Source organism: Clytia hemisphaerica, unplaced genomic scaffold, assembly GCF_902728285.1.
Source record: "Clytia hemisphaerica strain Z4C2 unplaced genomic scaffold, Clytia hemisphaerica genome assembly, whole genome shotgun sequence".
NCBI classification, from domain to species: Eukaryota; Metazoa; Cnidaria; class Hydrozoa; order Leptothecata; family Clytiidae; genus Clytia; species Clytia hemisphaerica.
Window position 1 is genome coordinate 2,935,343 of NW_027104594.1, and position 15,287 is coordinate 2,950,629.

The 15,287-nt window shown below is 35.5% G+C and overlaps 1 protein-coding gene and 1 long non-coding RNA gene across 2 annotated transcripts; one reads left to right on the top strand and one right to left on the bottom strand.

Moving 5' to 3' along the window:
* Positions 1-5,001: 5,001 nt before the first annotated feature.
* On the top strand, positions 5,002-9,093 carry LOC136823856 (uncharacterized). The gene is made up of 2 exons (XR_010849076.1): positions 5,002-5,641; positions 7,403-9,093. It is a non-coding gene; the product is annotated as an uncharacterized lncRNA (long non-coding RNA).
* A 3,783-nt stretch (positions 9,094-12,876) lies between these two features.
* On the bottom strand, positions 12,877-14,950 carry LOC136823864 (green fluorescent protein-like). The gene is made up of 3 exons (XM_067080020.1): positions 14,667-14,950; positions 13,799-14,087; positions 12,877-13,506 (listed from the first exon to the last, which is right to left on the bottom strand). The coding sequence occupies exons 1-3, from the start codon at positions 14,873-14,875 to the stop codon at positions 13,306-13,308; spliced, it is 699 nt and encodes a 232-aa protein (XP_066936121.1). The 5' UTR covers positions 14,876-14,950; the 3' UTR covers positions 12,877-13,305.
* Positions 14,951-15,287: the final 337 nt, after the last annotated feature.

Genomic DNA, 15,287 nt, shown 5'->3' on the forward strand with positions numbered 1-15,287 from the left:
TGTCATCATTTTGATGAATATCTTATTAAAGGGGGACTGCTAATCTTAATTTCATTTCATGTTAAAAGGTATCATCAATTTTATATCATGTACTCAAAATATGATGTAATGAAAATAGGATTTGTGGTTTTTCTTTTTTTTAACGAAATTTGTTCAGCGAAAAGAGATGAGATAGCCTGTACCGGTGCATGATTTCTGAGTTCATTGTTTGACCCTTTCTAGGTGGATGGTAACTCGGTAGTTTCTTTCAATATTACCTTCAAATTTTTATTTGCAATTAGAAAACCCAAGTCGGCGACCTGGTCCGTTGATGAAAAAAAATTTTGTTTGATTGGGTCACTACGATGAAAAAATAGTATTCAACCCCGACGTTTTTCCCTGATAAGGAACGCCCATTTATGATACGTCATATCTTACTTCATTATCTAAACGATATAGGCTAAAGAGAACATAAACGTTAGAGTAAAACCTTTTTAAAATGAAAAGAAATTGATTGATTCATATCTAAAAGAATTTTAATGTGTTAGATCATTAATTTCTTAAATTGATATTAGTTTTGAGCTTTTATCATATATGAAGAAGTTGATAACTTCATATACTTGTCAGATGTTAGTATGTGTGCTATTGAGGGTCAATCTCGTACCCAGAGCCACTTGTAACAATTTTTGATTTTACTGATGGATGTGATAGAACACTACACCCCTGTCTTACAGCCCCGGTGGAACTTTTTCATCATTGGGAATAAAAAATCTCAACGGGGATTGAAATTTTACTGTTCCAAGGTTGAAATATCCAGTGGGGATGGTTTTGGAGTGCAATTTTTAACAAGGTATTTTCACCCCGGAGACGAAATTTTTGCCAAATTTTCCAGTGGGGCTGCTGGAGTCACAGCGGGTCTGTGAAACAGGGGGTGTAACACTTTGGTGAGCGCTACCAGAATTATCAAAAAGCGAATTAAAGGACTGGATACGAGTTTGGTATAGGATGAATATGGTTAGATTCGGTGTTGAAAGATTATGAAAGTCGTTCGTGAGTTTTTGTATACCTTGGTGGATTATTGTTAGCTAGCACAGTCATGGATACTAACCGTAAAATTAGCAGATCATCGGTTGTGTTTAGCCTATACTAGACGTCACCCTCATTTTTTCTACACATTTAACGTCTATTCCACTTTGCGACTTTTTCGCATGTTTGAGGAGGCCAGGTTTTCGAGCTCTAAACATTCAGTTTTTTGAAGAGAATACTGTGGTGTTGGCTGATGCGGGGACTCTGAGAGGGGGAACTTCTCAAAACAATACGTCATAAAATATTCTGACGTTACAAAGTTACACTGCAATGCAACGACTTCAAAAAAGAAGAACAAATGAAATCTGACTGACGTTTTGTTTTTGAATTACGTAATCTTAAGGCTTCTATTTTTTTTAAATCGTTAGGGGGGAACTCACCAACAAACATCCTGACTTTTTGATGAGGTGCTCGCTAGTTGTGTTTAGACAATGTTAGAACCGATAAATTAGATATACTCTTCGAACAGGTGAACAAAGTCGAGAAAATGCAGCAGCTTTGCTTTCTGTCCCTGCTAAGAAGGTCTGTTCTAGTTTAGACGGCTGTCATTCTACCCTGTCTATTCTAATTGTTAGAGTAGGCAAAAAGGGGGCACAAAGTTGGCAATTAAAGATCTTTGTTTGAATAAGATTGAAAGATGTCATTCGAATGAGAGCAATGTATTGACATTAGACAGCCAAATTTCTACCCACTCTACTTCACAATTAGAATAGATAGGACGAAAAGTAGGCCGTCTAAAATACAGAGCTATCTTTGCTTTATGTTTGGTTATATTGAGCTCTTAGATTTAGAGGAGTTAATCTCCACAAACTTGGAAGTTTTCCCTATTCTTAATTACAGTACACTAATTTTTGACATGATTCAATCAGTGAAGTAAGCCTGCGATGAAACATTCTCAATGCGTCGCATTTTTAGCGATGGATAGAATCTAGTGGTTCCTTTAGTTTTTGAAACAATGACCAGCTGACAATCTGAATTTTTTCTTTAGTTTTTGTGTGGTAGATTTTCTGGATTTTTTGTATTCTAAAATCAGTGTAAGTTTTACTTTCAATCCAGCATTTGTGCTAAGACCACGTGGATCGCGCAGCTAAAAGATAAACCCGTCTTCGAAAAGTATTCTGATATGAATTGTAAATTTAAATTGGTGACAAATTGAATGATTGTAGATATACGTTTATAATTAGATTTCGCTAGCCTTTGATAAGCACAAAATACGAAAGCTTGTTATCGTTACCTTATCAAATTGGCTGAGGAAAATCAAATTGTTGCCTACATCTTGAACATGTTGAACATTTTTCTCTATTCTAGATCATACTGCATGCTGTGGCTCCCGTTCCGCTCTGTAAAGAATTGAAAGTATTTTAGTACTGGTAATCCCAGCTGGCACTTAACGTTGTTTCAACGTTTATCTAATGTTCACAACGTCCATATAACATTAGATGAACGTTGAATCACAGACCTCTACAAAACTGTAAGTAGTATAGGAGCACGAATTCGTTAGTGGATGCCAGCAGCTTACGTATCTCCTACATAAGTTGCGCGGAGTGTTTGGTTTTCATTCAACACGGATCAGAGGAAGTGAAATACATTTACTGTAAGAATTACAAAAAAAGGTGTAAAATGCAAAAACAACGAAAATGTTAGATTATCAATCTTTCATTTGAAATGCGGCTTGACTTTTGCTTGTTTGAGAAAGGTTGCAGATTCGTCTCTAGCCCTCAGCTTATTTTAACCAAACTTTCAGACAAGTATCATTTGATGGTTTTCGAACTTTGATTATGATTTTTTCGATCAAATCAACGTGTCTATCCTTAGTAATTTAAGAGGTGTGCAAGGAACATTAGGCTTACGGTTTTCAATACTTGGTGGTAAATTATTTATAAGTCCATTTTTATCAATCTTTGAGTCCTTCCTTATGGGTAACTAGACTGGCATGTCAGTCAGGCTGGAACGGTATCACGCAGGAAAAGTGAGTGTAGGAGTTAGGTAAGCGTAGGAAGACATTTTGTCGGCAGCAAGGGATGAAAGCAGCCTTTCACCAACTTTTGCTCGTTCTCCTACGCAGCTCCCACTCTAGAAAACGCCCACCACCTTTATGTCCCGCCCTCTGACATGGTTAATTAACAAGCTAGTTTACTAGTATAGTAAGAACTTCCCCGACGTTTGTGGCGCACGACGGGGACCGTCTAGTCCAGCCTGAATATCTAATCAGAGAAGTAGTGAAAAATAGTGGATATTATAAAGTTCGACCCTGTCAAATAAAATCAAAATTTAGTGATTTTAGCGACCCTGTTGGGTATTTTTTGCGTGAAAGGGGGCCTGACCAGCAGCACGTCCCCACCGTATTCCATCTCAAGGCTTTAAAATCAATGATTCTGCAACATCCCCATGGAGATCAGCAATCATATGATTCATAAGGAATAATTTAGTAGCGACTCTTTTTGACTGAGAAGACTATCCCAGCATGCTTCGGGAGACATAGCAAAATCGTTCTATTATATGCAGGATGCTATTTCTATTTATAACTTTGTTCGTTTTATCTTGACAAACATCGTCTGGGTGAGAAAATTTATCATGAAAATATGAAAAAGAAAATTTTCAAAATATAATCATTAACATTACAGTAAAATCCATAGAAAATAAAAAAAAAATCGAAAAAAAAAATGATATCCCAATTTTTACGTTTTCCCCAAATATTATGTATAAACAAAAAAGGGGGGTTCAATTCTTTTAAATCCTAAAGTACATATATTTTGAAATATTTCAAAAATTTGCTTTTTCAGAGGAGAGCGAAATTTCAACATTTTATATTAAACCCTCGTCGAGGCGGTGTTTTTATTCGGGTTAAGGCAAGAAACGCGTTTGCTCCTATCACAAGGAACTATGTACAATTTTGTACAAATATTGATACACATGTGTCTCATCATTAAAAAGTTTAAGACATGGTTTAGTGTTGCAAAGTAAATCTATCTTATACTAGCAAGTTTGAACAAGGAAATTCGTCTTATCTTGAAAATGATAATATGTTTTGTGTTTTGTATAAGAAATGTTGTGAGGTAGAAACAATGTAGAAGTAGTTTTTATCAGAAGCTGGTCAAGAAGGGTTTGGACACCAAAAAAGTGATCGATTTTATTGATCAAGGTTTTCTGTTTGGATGTATATATGTAATTTTAATGCATTGATTTTAGTCAATTTTAGCACAATATACACTACATTTTATGCTGGTTTTCTGATGTTTAAAATGTTTCAAAAGAGATTTTCTAAGATTTTCTTACATAGAAAAATTTGTATTTTTTAATGGTTACATCAAGGAAAATCCACACACATATTTTTTGAAAAGGGAAAGTAAAATTTCAATATTAAACATTTGTTTGAAAGAGTATATAGACTTTAGTCGCTGGTCTAACCGAAGGTATAGACTGAATCTTAAATGGAAAACATATTTAGATGAACTATGTTTTTCATCGTGTGTTTTTTATCATTTTTGCTTCAATTAACTGAAGGGAAGGAACATTTTATCTGAAATTTTAAATCTTGATTATGTTTGATTAATTTGTTCGTATAAGGGATTGGATTGTGGTAAAAAATCTGTTTTTATGTTAAAAAGGTCGATAAGGCTGTTTGCGATGATGATAATCAAGAAAGAAAAACCTTAAAACACTCAAGATTCTAATCACCAATTTTAAATTCGTCGTTCAGACTTTTTTTGATTTCCATTTTTTTCAAAACTGTATGATAGTAGTTTTCGTTTTCACGCTTTGACGTCAGTCCTGGGAGACAATATCAACCGTGTTATTACGATTCGAGATTTTCAGTGTCGTTTGAGTGTCGAGGTACATATCATGATCTGGTAGGTTACGTTTACTTTGTGAAATACTTCGGTGGTTCCTACTCCTTCGGAGACTAATATCTATCCATCTGTTTTGTTTTGATACAGGAAAGAACGACAATACAAGGATTTTATTTGACATTTGGTTTTGGTTTTGGCAATCTTGCGGTGAAAATGCTAATCGTAAATACAAGAGGAAATAACCAATCCATCAGTACACAGATGGCTATTATACCTACTAAGAAAGTACTGATTGACGGCTGGGATCTCCCCGTCTACGGGATCGAGCAAGGACAATTTGCTGCTATCCACATCCCAGCTTTAACGTGTATATTTCTAAGTTTGATTGCCGCTATTTGCGTATTGGTATTTTCATTTAAGACGAAAAGTTTTCGAACGTTTTTCATGTGGAATAAAAGCGAACGTTTTGTTGTTTATCTGGCAATCTGTGATGGTCTGTTTAATATATGCCATTCCTTGGATCATTTACATATCTTCATAACACATGATCACCCGTATCCCAAAAGCCTTTGCGAGTTTTATGGATTTATGCTAGCTGAATTTATAACAGCCCAAAACCTTATGGTTAACGTTGTCTCCATTAATGCATTTGTTTTGATCTATTTTCGAACCAATATGGATTTTGGTAAATGTGATTACAAATTGTTATTGTGGACCTTTGGACTTCCGTTTGTGGCGGCGATTGTAGCACTTTCCCTTGGCACCATGGGGCCGAATGGGACCTTGTAAGTTCAGATTAAATTTTCATTTTATCCTTTATATTAAGGGTAAGTTTCTCAGGAAATCCTAAAGCGTTTCGATTTGCCTGGACCCTAACTCCCTCCCCCGGGTGTATTAGACTTACATGATGACAGGGGTTGTCGCCCGGCTTTCGACACTCGGTAAAAAGGAATAAAGATTTTATGAATTTCATCCCATATTTAGACTAATTTGACCAAATTTCGATGTTTTTAGGGGTAAAAAAATTAAAATTATTCTACTTTTTCAAACCCTTAATGAGACTGAAATTTAATTTTCTGATTTTTCTAACCCTTACAGGGACTACCAGGTTCCAAAAAGCACAAAGCACAGTAAATACGAGTACGTTCAATCAGACCTTCGGGAAAGATGTGACCCAGAGGGGTGCTTTAACGTCTGATGTCGACATCACCCGACATCTCACCGTAAACACCTCCGCCACTATTTACTCCGCCCCCGGGCTAACCACCGTTTTCAAATTTATCCAGCCTACTAAACTATTCCCTTTGTGATGATCTTTTGTGTTCTGTAATATAGAGTTTCAACTGGCTAGAATGAGCTTGTCTAAAGTCTAATATTACAAAATGTACAACAAGATATTCAACATTCTTTCGCAAAACTTGCAATAACATGAGTAATGAGTAAGATCTTTCTACATACATAGATTTATTAATATTTTGATAAGAATTTTTGCGAATCGACTTTAAAAAAAATATTTTCTCTGTTTTTGTCTGAATACGTTTCTGCAAGAAATGGAATATTGCAATTTTCGGCTTGAAAGCCGATTAGAAAGCTTTGATAGGCTCATTCTAAAACCATTAAAATTTAGGAAATTTTGCAACGTGTGGAGTGTGCAATCCACACGTTGTTTTCGGGCGGCTTCCCCGGTAATAGCTCTTATCGGAGTTTTTGATTCTTCTAAAAAAGCGATGCATTGTGGGATTGCTTCGGGAAAATTGCAATAAAAATCTCTTAGGAATTCCTCGAGGGAATTCTATTGTAATACCCCCAAAACAATCCCTTGTGTATCACTTTTTTAGAAAAACCAAAAACTCCGATAAGGTTTATTGTCATTTGTCTTTCAAATAGTTCATCCCTCTGGTGGAGAAGGGTCAGTTATTTTTTCCTCCTTTTAGGCCTATTTGAATCTCTACATGAAAAAGCTCCTTGTGATATGGAGCACTCCCCACTGGGGAATGGGTCCTACTCCTTACGAAGTAGGAATTCCTCCTTTTTCAAATTGGAACGCTTACCGTTGTCCAGACACCGCTGGTTCTGTGCACGCGAGACACAGATACCATGCTGCATAGTGGTGACACTCGAACTGTGCATATAGCTCGTCGCAGGCACAGAACGGGATGAGTGATACCACACACCCACATAAAACCCACACTCTTGTATCAGAGTAGTGGTACCCAAAAGCTCCTTGTGGTAGTGCATAAAATTGAGACAGGGGTTAATATCATTGCGATGGAATTAAAAATCTTTATTTATGAATGCTTTCTTTCTTGAGATTTGCTGACAGTTTCGTTTTGTTTGTGCAAAACTAATTGAATTTATTTTGCTCTACAATTCTGATACCCTGTGTTTACAAGAAAATGATACCTTATTGATAGAAAGTTCGTTGCGAGAAAAATCACCAAGCAACGAAATTTATTGCCAACGAAGATTGTCTACCGATAAGACAATCGACAGATCCGAAAATGCACGATCTATTTATTTATTTATTTATTTTTTTTTCATTTCAGCTGCTATTTCGATGGTGTGAATGGAGAACTCGCAAACCTCTTTTTTACGACTGTCCCCTTGACTGTTATTTTGCTGACCAATATCATCTTATATCTTCTAACTTGGCGTCGCATAAAACAAGAAGAACCTAAATTTAAAGGCATCAATGGCCGCGAGGCTAGAATCGTACGCGCGTCACATCGAGCGGCCCGCACAATGACTTTATTTGTAACAGCCTTTATAATACAATGGTGGGCAATGTGTATTTACGGGATAGTACAAATGTTAGTTGAAGTGCCGATAGAACTATTCCAATTCGTGACAACATTTTCGAACGTCGGTGGCATACTAAACGGAATTGTTTATTACATCATTAGACGGCGTTCCAGAGAAAAACATTCAGAGGCTAGTTTAGAGCTATCGAAATCGGACGGTAGCAAAAAGTTTACGCGCATGACAAATTCGAATTCACCGACATTGGATGGTATCAGTAGTGGTCAGGAAGAAGTTGAGGAATCATCCACTAAGCTTTGATTTGTTATGTCGGTACTATTGAGTTAAAATCCTGATGAACTTTGCAAGCAATAAGATGTGAAGGTCCAAAGATTTGTGAGCATTCAGAATGACGGATTGAATCTAGTGCTTTTTACGAAACCTTTTTTACATTCAATCCGACGTTTGTATGAAAACCACGTGGGTCATGCGTTTAGAATGGGAAATAACTAGCTTTAATTTGGAATTCGATTCTACGCATTCTATTAATGAGATGTATAGATTATGAAAATTAAATTTTGACATATTGAAAGACTATTCCAGACTTAATTCTTGGAATTCACCCTTTCTTGGAATCCGCAACGATTTTGGAACACAAAACTAACAACTATGTGATGGTAATCAGCCATATAATCATGTAGAAAATGAATGGCTGCAAACTCTAAATTGGAGGTTTTATTATAACCTATGGATTGTACTTCATTGATGGGGTTACCGATATATTGGGTGTAGAGTGGACTTGGCTTTACGGTTTCCACATTCTCCTTCATGGGGGAAAAATTGGCTTATTGCTTATGAATCCAAAATAATCGAAGACACGTTTCTATAATACTGAAACTCTATTCATAAGAAAAAAGAAGGGAACCAAACCTCAAGAGATTTTTTTACTGGTATTTTTAAACGCTTGATCATCATTTGTTAACGGGAAAATGCTCCACAAAATTGATTTTAGTATGATTGATTCATTTAACCATGTTTACGCATGTTACAATTATATTTGGCTAGCTGCTACAAAAACCTTCGAACTATTAAAGACACCAGAAGAAAGCAATCAAAAAATATTTTCTGTCCCAAAATCAACCTCCTAAAATTCAATTGGAAATATAGTTTTTTGTAAAGTTTTAATGTAGTAACATTCCAAATAATCTAATGTTTTTTTTTAATATAAATGAAGAAAAGTCTTTCTTGATACAGTTGACGCTCTCTAATTCGATCTTCAAGGGTTATTGGATTTTCATCGAATAAGGGAGCTTTTTGAATAAGGTAGCGTCGTTTATGAGAGTTTCTTGTTGACGGGGAGTTTAAATTTCATCGAATAAGGGAGCCTATCGAATAGTAGAACGTCGAATTAGAGAGCGTCAACTGTAATATGAAATCCGTAATTTATATTTTGTTCAAGTAGAGAAAGGTTGAAGACAGTTAGGAAAATTTCACTTGATGACAGCTGTTCATAATTTTCTTACGCGCACGGTAAACCTCTGAAGGCACTTGAAAATTAAATATCCGAGGAAAACAGTCCTCCCGCGGAAAATTCTACCTCGTTGTGCGCCGGAAAGTCAAAAACTGATACGGTTCCCTATTCATAAACACAATCATGCAACTTTGTTGTCATTCCTAGTTCTTTTAGACGAACGAGGTCCTTAGGATTTCGAGATTGCGTATTCGTCAGATTGTTATGTTTTTACACATCCCTTTAGAACTTCAGCGTGGTGTGCAGAAAACAATCACAATCTGATCCCAGGTTAGGAAAATTCAGAAATTCAAGTTCGCAAAACCTTATGAATAGTTTCATTTCCTAACTACATGCTTCTTAATTATAAGATTGATTTATGAAAATTTCAATTAGAAATGCGATTTGATACCTAAAGGAATAACAGGGGGTAATAAGCAGATATTTAATAAGTAAAAGTTGGTTATTGAGATTTATTAACCCGAGGTGATGTAATATTCAACGAGGCGAAGCAGAGTTGAATGTACATCACCGAGAGTTAATAAATCCAATAACCAACGAAAACCTATTGAATATGGGGTTTGCGATTTCCGAAATACCGAATAATTTTGCTAAAATTTCCGAGATCCCGTAAAAAATACTTTCCGATACCGATTTATTTGAGTATTTTTCCTCGTTTTGACTAATTTTTCATCAATTTTGATTTATATTTTCATTTATGAATTCCGAAAAAGGGGGATAAAAACATTATAATGCCAAAATTCCGAAGCAGTAGGCCCGATTTGTAACACATTCCATGAAAATGGTGCAAATTTGGAACAAAGCATCAAATTTGGACCAGACATGCCTAATACCCTATGGATTGATACTAGAAGGGCGGCCCAGAAAAATTTTAAGGGTCCCCCTTTTTTTGGACTGATTTATTGAAAACCTAGGCTAGAGCCCACAAGGACCCAATTTTTATGGAAGTTTCAAGCTCATTATTGGCCGAAATCAAAGTGTCATTTTATATAAGCAATTTATGGCCAAAATGAGGAGGAAACCACCATACTTCTTCATCAAATATCCCGTTCAGTACAGAAATCGACCATACTCGCTTAAAAGTCTTCTTTTTATATAGTTTTTCGAGAGCTTTCAGATTCTATAATTGGTTTTGGCCTAAAATGAGTTTGAAACTTCCATGAAAATTGGGCCCTTGGGCTTTAGTCTAGGTTTTCAATAAATGGATCCAAAAATAAGGGGGACCCTTAAAATTTTTCTGGGCCACCTCGTACCCAGGGCCCGATTCTTTTTTATGATTTTGATGGTCGTTTCGATTTGCTACAACCTATATAAAAAGAAAATCGTCATGGTGACGAGGTTGGACTGCCCTTCTAATATCAATCCATAGGGTGTTAGGCATATATCTGGTCCAAATTTGGCACTTTGTTCCAAATTTGCACGATAATTACACTAATGAGGTAGGCCTACTATTCATGGATTTCCGATACCGAAACAATTTCAGCATTCCGAAATACCGAAGGGATTTTTCTCAATTTCTGAAATTCCGAAGAAAAAATGGTCGAAATACCCGACTCCCCTACTTTCAATAGAACACTGTAAGTGAGAGTCACAGGGAAGCTAATTTTCTATTCCGTTATATTTCTCTGATTCATGATGAAAATATCAAAGTAAATCGCAAAACGCCTTACTTCAGATCAAGAGAAATAAAATCTGTTTTTCACAGTTCAGAGTCAATTTCATTTTTAGGACCAAAAGTTTGGGAATGGTAATTTCGGATAAGTATAAAGATCTTAGTATTTTTAAGGAAAAGATTAAGCAGTGGATGCCTACATCATGCCCGTGCAGAAACTGCTGGGCCTATATTGACGGTGTCGAATTTTTGTAATCACCTTACAAATTGTAAAGTAGCATTAACTTTTATTAGCCTTTGTTGCTACCTGTTTTTCAAATTGAAATAAACTATTACATACATTCATTCCAAAAGAAGTGAAACCTTAACCTGAGTATCAGAGGTTGAGAATATTTCAACCTCTGAAGCTGAAGACCAATAATAGAAATTTTATCGCACATGTGTCAATCTAATCACTGTAGAAAAATTCAAAGATGAAGCGAATTTTACCATATTAATGTCTAGCAGACTGCAGTTTACTATTTACGAATTCCCCAGAAACCTCCAAGTGTAATTCAAATGAGTTTCCTTCAAAAGAAATCTTCTACATGATTCCCAAATGTATAACAGTAGTTACTAAACTATTATGTTTGTGTCGGTGTTTTTTACACTTTTGGCAAAAACGCGAAGTTTTTTTAAACAGGTTTTTATACAAAATGCACCTTTTTTTAATATGATATCAGGGAATCGGCAACGGATTGAAGATTTCATTCCATTTTCCCCGAGCCTTCTAGAGAAACTAAACCATCAGTACTTATAACCTCTTAAAGTTAGGAGCACGTTAGGATCAAACGACTCCATAATGAAAATGGGGCTTTAGAACTGAAATTTGGCAGGCTGGAGCATTTATGTATTTTTTATTCCTAAATAAAAAATCTTCCAGCTGGGAGCAGTTTGAGATCACTTATTCCAATTTTTCTTTGAGTTCAAAACTTTTTAAACCGAGGATTGTAGTATGTTTATTTGATATTTTAGATTGTGATCAGTCCATTTTAACGATGAAATGCATCTTTATAATTGTTCAAGTTCAAAGATGTTTTTCGGATGGAATTTCGGATCCAAAAGTGCTCTTCGTCATTGTTTTATAAAATATAGAGATCATGTAACAAGTCCAGACCATCAGAATCAATCCAAGAGCCACTTAACTCTCATTATTCCAAAATTCTTAAAATCTAATATTTTGGAATATTGGATCCTTCTTCGCTCCTGGGATCAGAACCAAAAGTTCTAAGCTCGTGTGTTACAGCTTTTTGGAAGATTTCATCACAAAATGCTCGTTCAAATTCATTTTATTCAAGAAAAACTGTTTTTTACAAAATTTAATGTCACGTTTTTGCCAAGTGTAAAAAACTCCGACTTATGTTATGATTCTCTATCACTGACTCTTTTTAAAAAGCATTGGTGACATTTCTGAGTTGTGTTTTAAACGACGCGAAAAAAGTATAACTTTGAATTTAATCCAAGATCTTGGATTGTCGTCGTCATGGTTACTTATCTCTGAATAGAATTTAGATTGGTCGACACAGGTCGATATATGATTTCGGCCTGTGCTTTTCACGGTATCTTTAGGCCTTTCCCAATGATACTTAGACTTCAGGGAAACTTTCTTGAAGAAATTTATGGATGTTTCTTCATTTCTAAGCCAGGATCAAATAAATCTCAAGAAAATGCATGAATTTCTGGTTTATTGTTCTTCCTTTTTAAAACGAAGACAAAGCTAAAAACTTTGATCGAGGGGTAAATCACTCGAAAGATTATCGTACACATCTACAAAAAGTAAAAAAAAAGTAAAAAAAGTGAAAGAAAAAGTCAAAAAGTGAAAGAAAAAGTCAAAAAGTCAAAAATAAAGTCAAAAAGTCAAAGAAAAAGTCAAAAATTCTTAGAAAAAAGTCAAAAGTCAAATAAAAGTCAAAAAAAAGTCTTGAAAAAGTCAAAAAGTTTCTTAAATGGGCGTATGGGTGGAGCAAAATTTATGGGCGGTTGGCGTTTTTGGACAGATTTGGGCGGAAAATATTGGGCGCCTGAAGGTGGTGGGCGTTTATGTCGGGAGAAGTCAAATTGAAAGTTTGAAAAAAGTCAAATGAAAATTCAAAAAGTCAAAAAGTATCGTACAACTTTTTTCAAGTGATTTACCCCTCGACTTTGATATACAAAAAATAAAGATTAGAAATATTATTAAAGAATTCACTTTAAAACTAAATTTTAAAGATGTCAGAAAATATACACAAATGTTAACCCTGGCTAAAACCCTGTGAAAATCTAAAGCTACTACTGTAAGACGAAAGAATATAGTTAATGTATGATAAAAAAAGGTAGATAATAAATTATTTGAAGGGATCGAAAGTAAAAATGGGAAAATAAAGAGCAGGCGTTAAATTGATAGTTGTTTACCCCGTAAACCCTAAGAAATTCGAAGACAAATTTCGGGAAAATGTTTGAACTCTCAAAACAAAATCCTCAAACTTAAGTTCAAAGCTCAAATTTAATGGCTAGTTAAATAAAAAGTTTTAAATTAAAGAATAAAATTTTTAGTTGTATGTTTCTAAATCTACAGCTCTGATAGTTTCGACCAAACACAAGTGATCTCGTGTTTCTTCGGGATCTTTCGAGAATATGTTTCCAGCATGAAGATGATGATAAATTGGGATATCCACGATTCCTCCGCCGAGTGGAATATTCTTTTGTTCGTGAGCAGCCAAATGATGTCCTCCATCTTTCAATTTGTAGGTCTGTGAGAATGTTAAAAGATAAGGATTGTATGAATATAAAATCAACTCTCTCTCTCATTGATCAGCTAGAAAATGGTATAAATCAAGGTCAGTCCTTTTTCATTTTAAAAAACTGTATACCCCTTGTTGAGCAGGTCCATTTTCATTCCAAGGGGGTATGGTTCGATATGGTCCTTTAATAACGAAATTTGAGAGGACTAGCTGTTGCTAGTTGTTTTTTATTTTCAAACGATATTGAAATAAATAAGAATTTTGAAGTATTAAAGTATTAGACAAAGGCGAATAAACTAACCTTATTATAAACAACTCGGAGTCCGTTGTTTTCTTTGTCCGGCAAAACGTAAACTGCATTATTCGGACAGCAAAATTCGTATTGTTTTTGAAGAATGAGTCCGTCTTTTTTGAATCCTTCTCCTTTAAGTGTGACGCGATTGTAAATAGAACCATGTTCGTAAGTGATTACACCACGAACTTTATAAGCGCCATCATTTTCGAAGCTGATGGTCCTTTCTTGAATATAACCATCAGGAAGGGCTGATTTAAAGAAATCTTTGATATTGTCTGGATATTTGGCAAAACAGCTGAAAGAACAAAAGTGTAGTCCATGTAGACTGGTATTCGCATTGCTTACCTTTTAGATTTTATTTTTTTAACATCTCTGTATCAGTGGCCAGGTAATTATATTATCAAGCCTGCATTTTTACACCCCCTTCTCCCAGACTCAGTGGGAACCCTTCCCACTGGAAAATTGGCTAAATATCGTCCCCGGTGGAAAATTATCATCCAATTTTTGTCCCTACTGAAAATGATCAAATAAACCAATCCCCACTGCAAAATATTCACTATTTCTCCCATCCCCACTGAATTTTCTGACTTTAAAACGAAAGAATTGAAATCCTTATTCATAAAAAATATGTGAATATCAATCCCCATCGAGTTTCAGTCCGTTAATTTTATCCCCATTGGCTGAAAAATCCTACCGGGTCTGTGAGAAAGGGGTGTATTTTTCTAAAAAGCATAACATTAGTCGCATCACCTAGCTTTTATAACATAAGGAATTTGTTTATTATGTCACCCTTTGCACTGTGACCAGATGAGAAATGGGCTTGGTCTCCACTTGCGCGCGCTGTAATTGCGCAAAAAGAACATTAATTACTTACAAAGCTCCATATGACATCGTGCTCAAAATTGAAGCCCAAGGTACTGGCAATTCACCAGTGGTACATACGAATTTGGCCTCAATGGTGCCAGTTGTTGCGTCCCCTGTCCCCTTGCCCCGGACTGCGAATCTGATTCCGTTAACTTCAGCGTCTAACTCCATGATGAATGGGACTTTTTGTTTTAAGAGAAGTGCGCCTGCAGAAGCCATTTTGTTTGGTTATTGGTTGTGATAATTGTTGCTTTGATGTTTGCTTGTTGGTTAATGTTGAACATTAAGATTTACGAACGCCTTTTATACAGTTTGACTGGTGACGTCATTATGGTATTCGTGACCTAGTGCGAAAATTTTAGTTTATCCTGATTCACTTTTTAACCAAAAAATATTTGCGTGACTGTAATAGTATCCAAGTTAAGACAATAATGAAAATCTGGAATGAAAAATCAATCACTGTCAATCATTAATGACAACCTCATCAATCATCAGATTGAGTAAAAAGCCGTGTGAAGAGGTTAAGTAAGAAATCCTACCTAGGTCATGTGACATTACAATAGAATTTCAGCACTTGACCAATAAGAAGTTTCGCGGGTTTTCGAAAACAATAGCAGCAATGTTTTTGCGG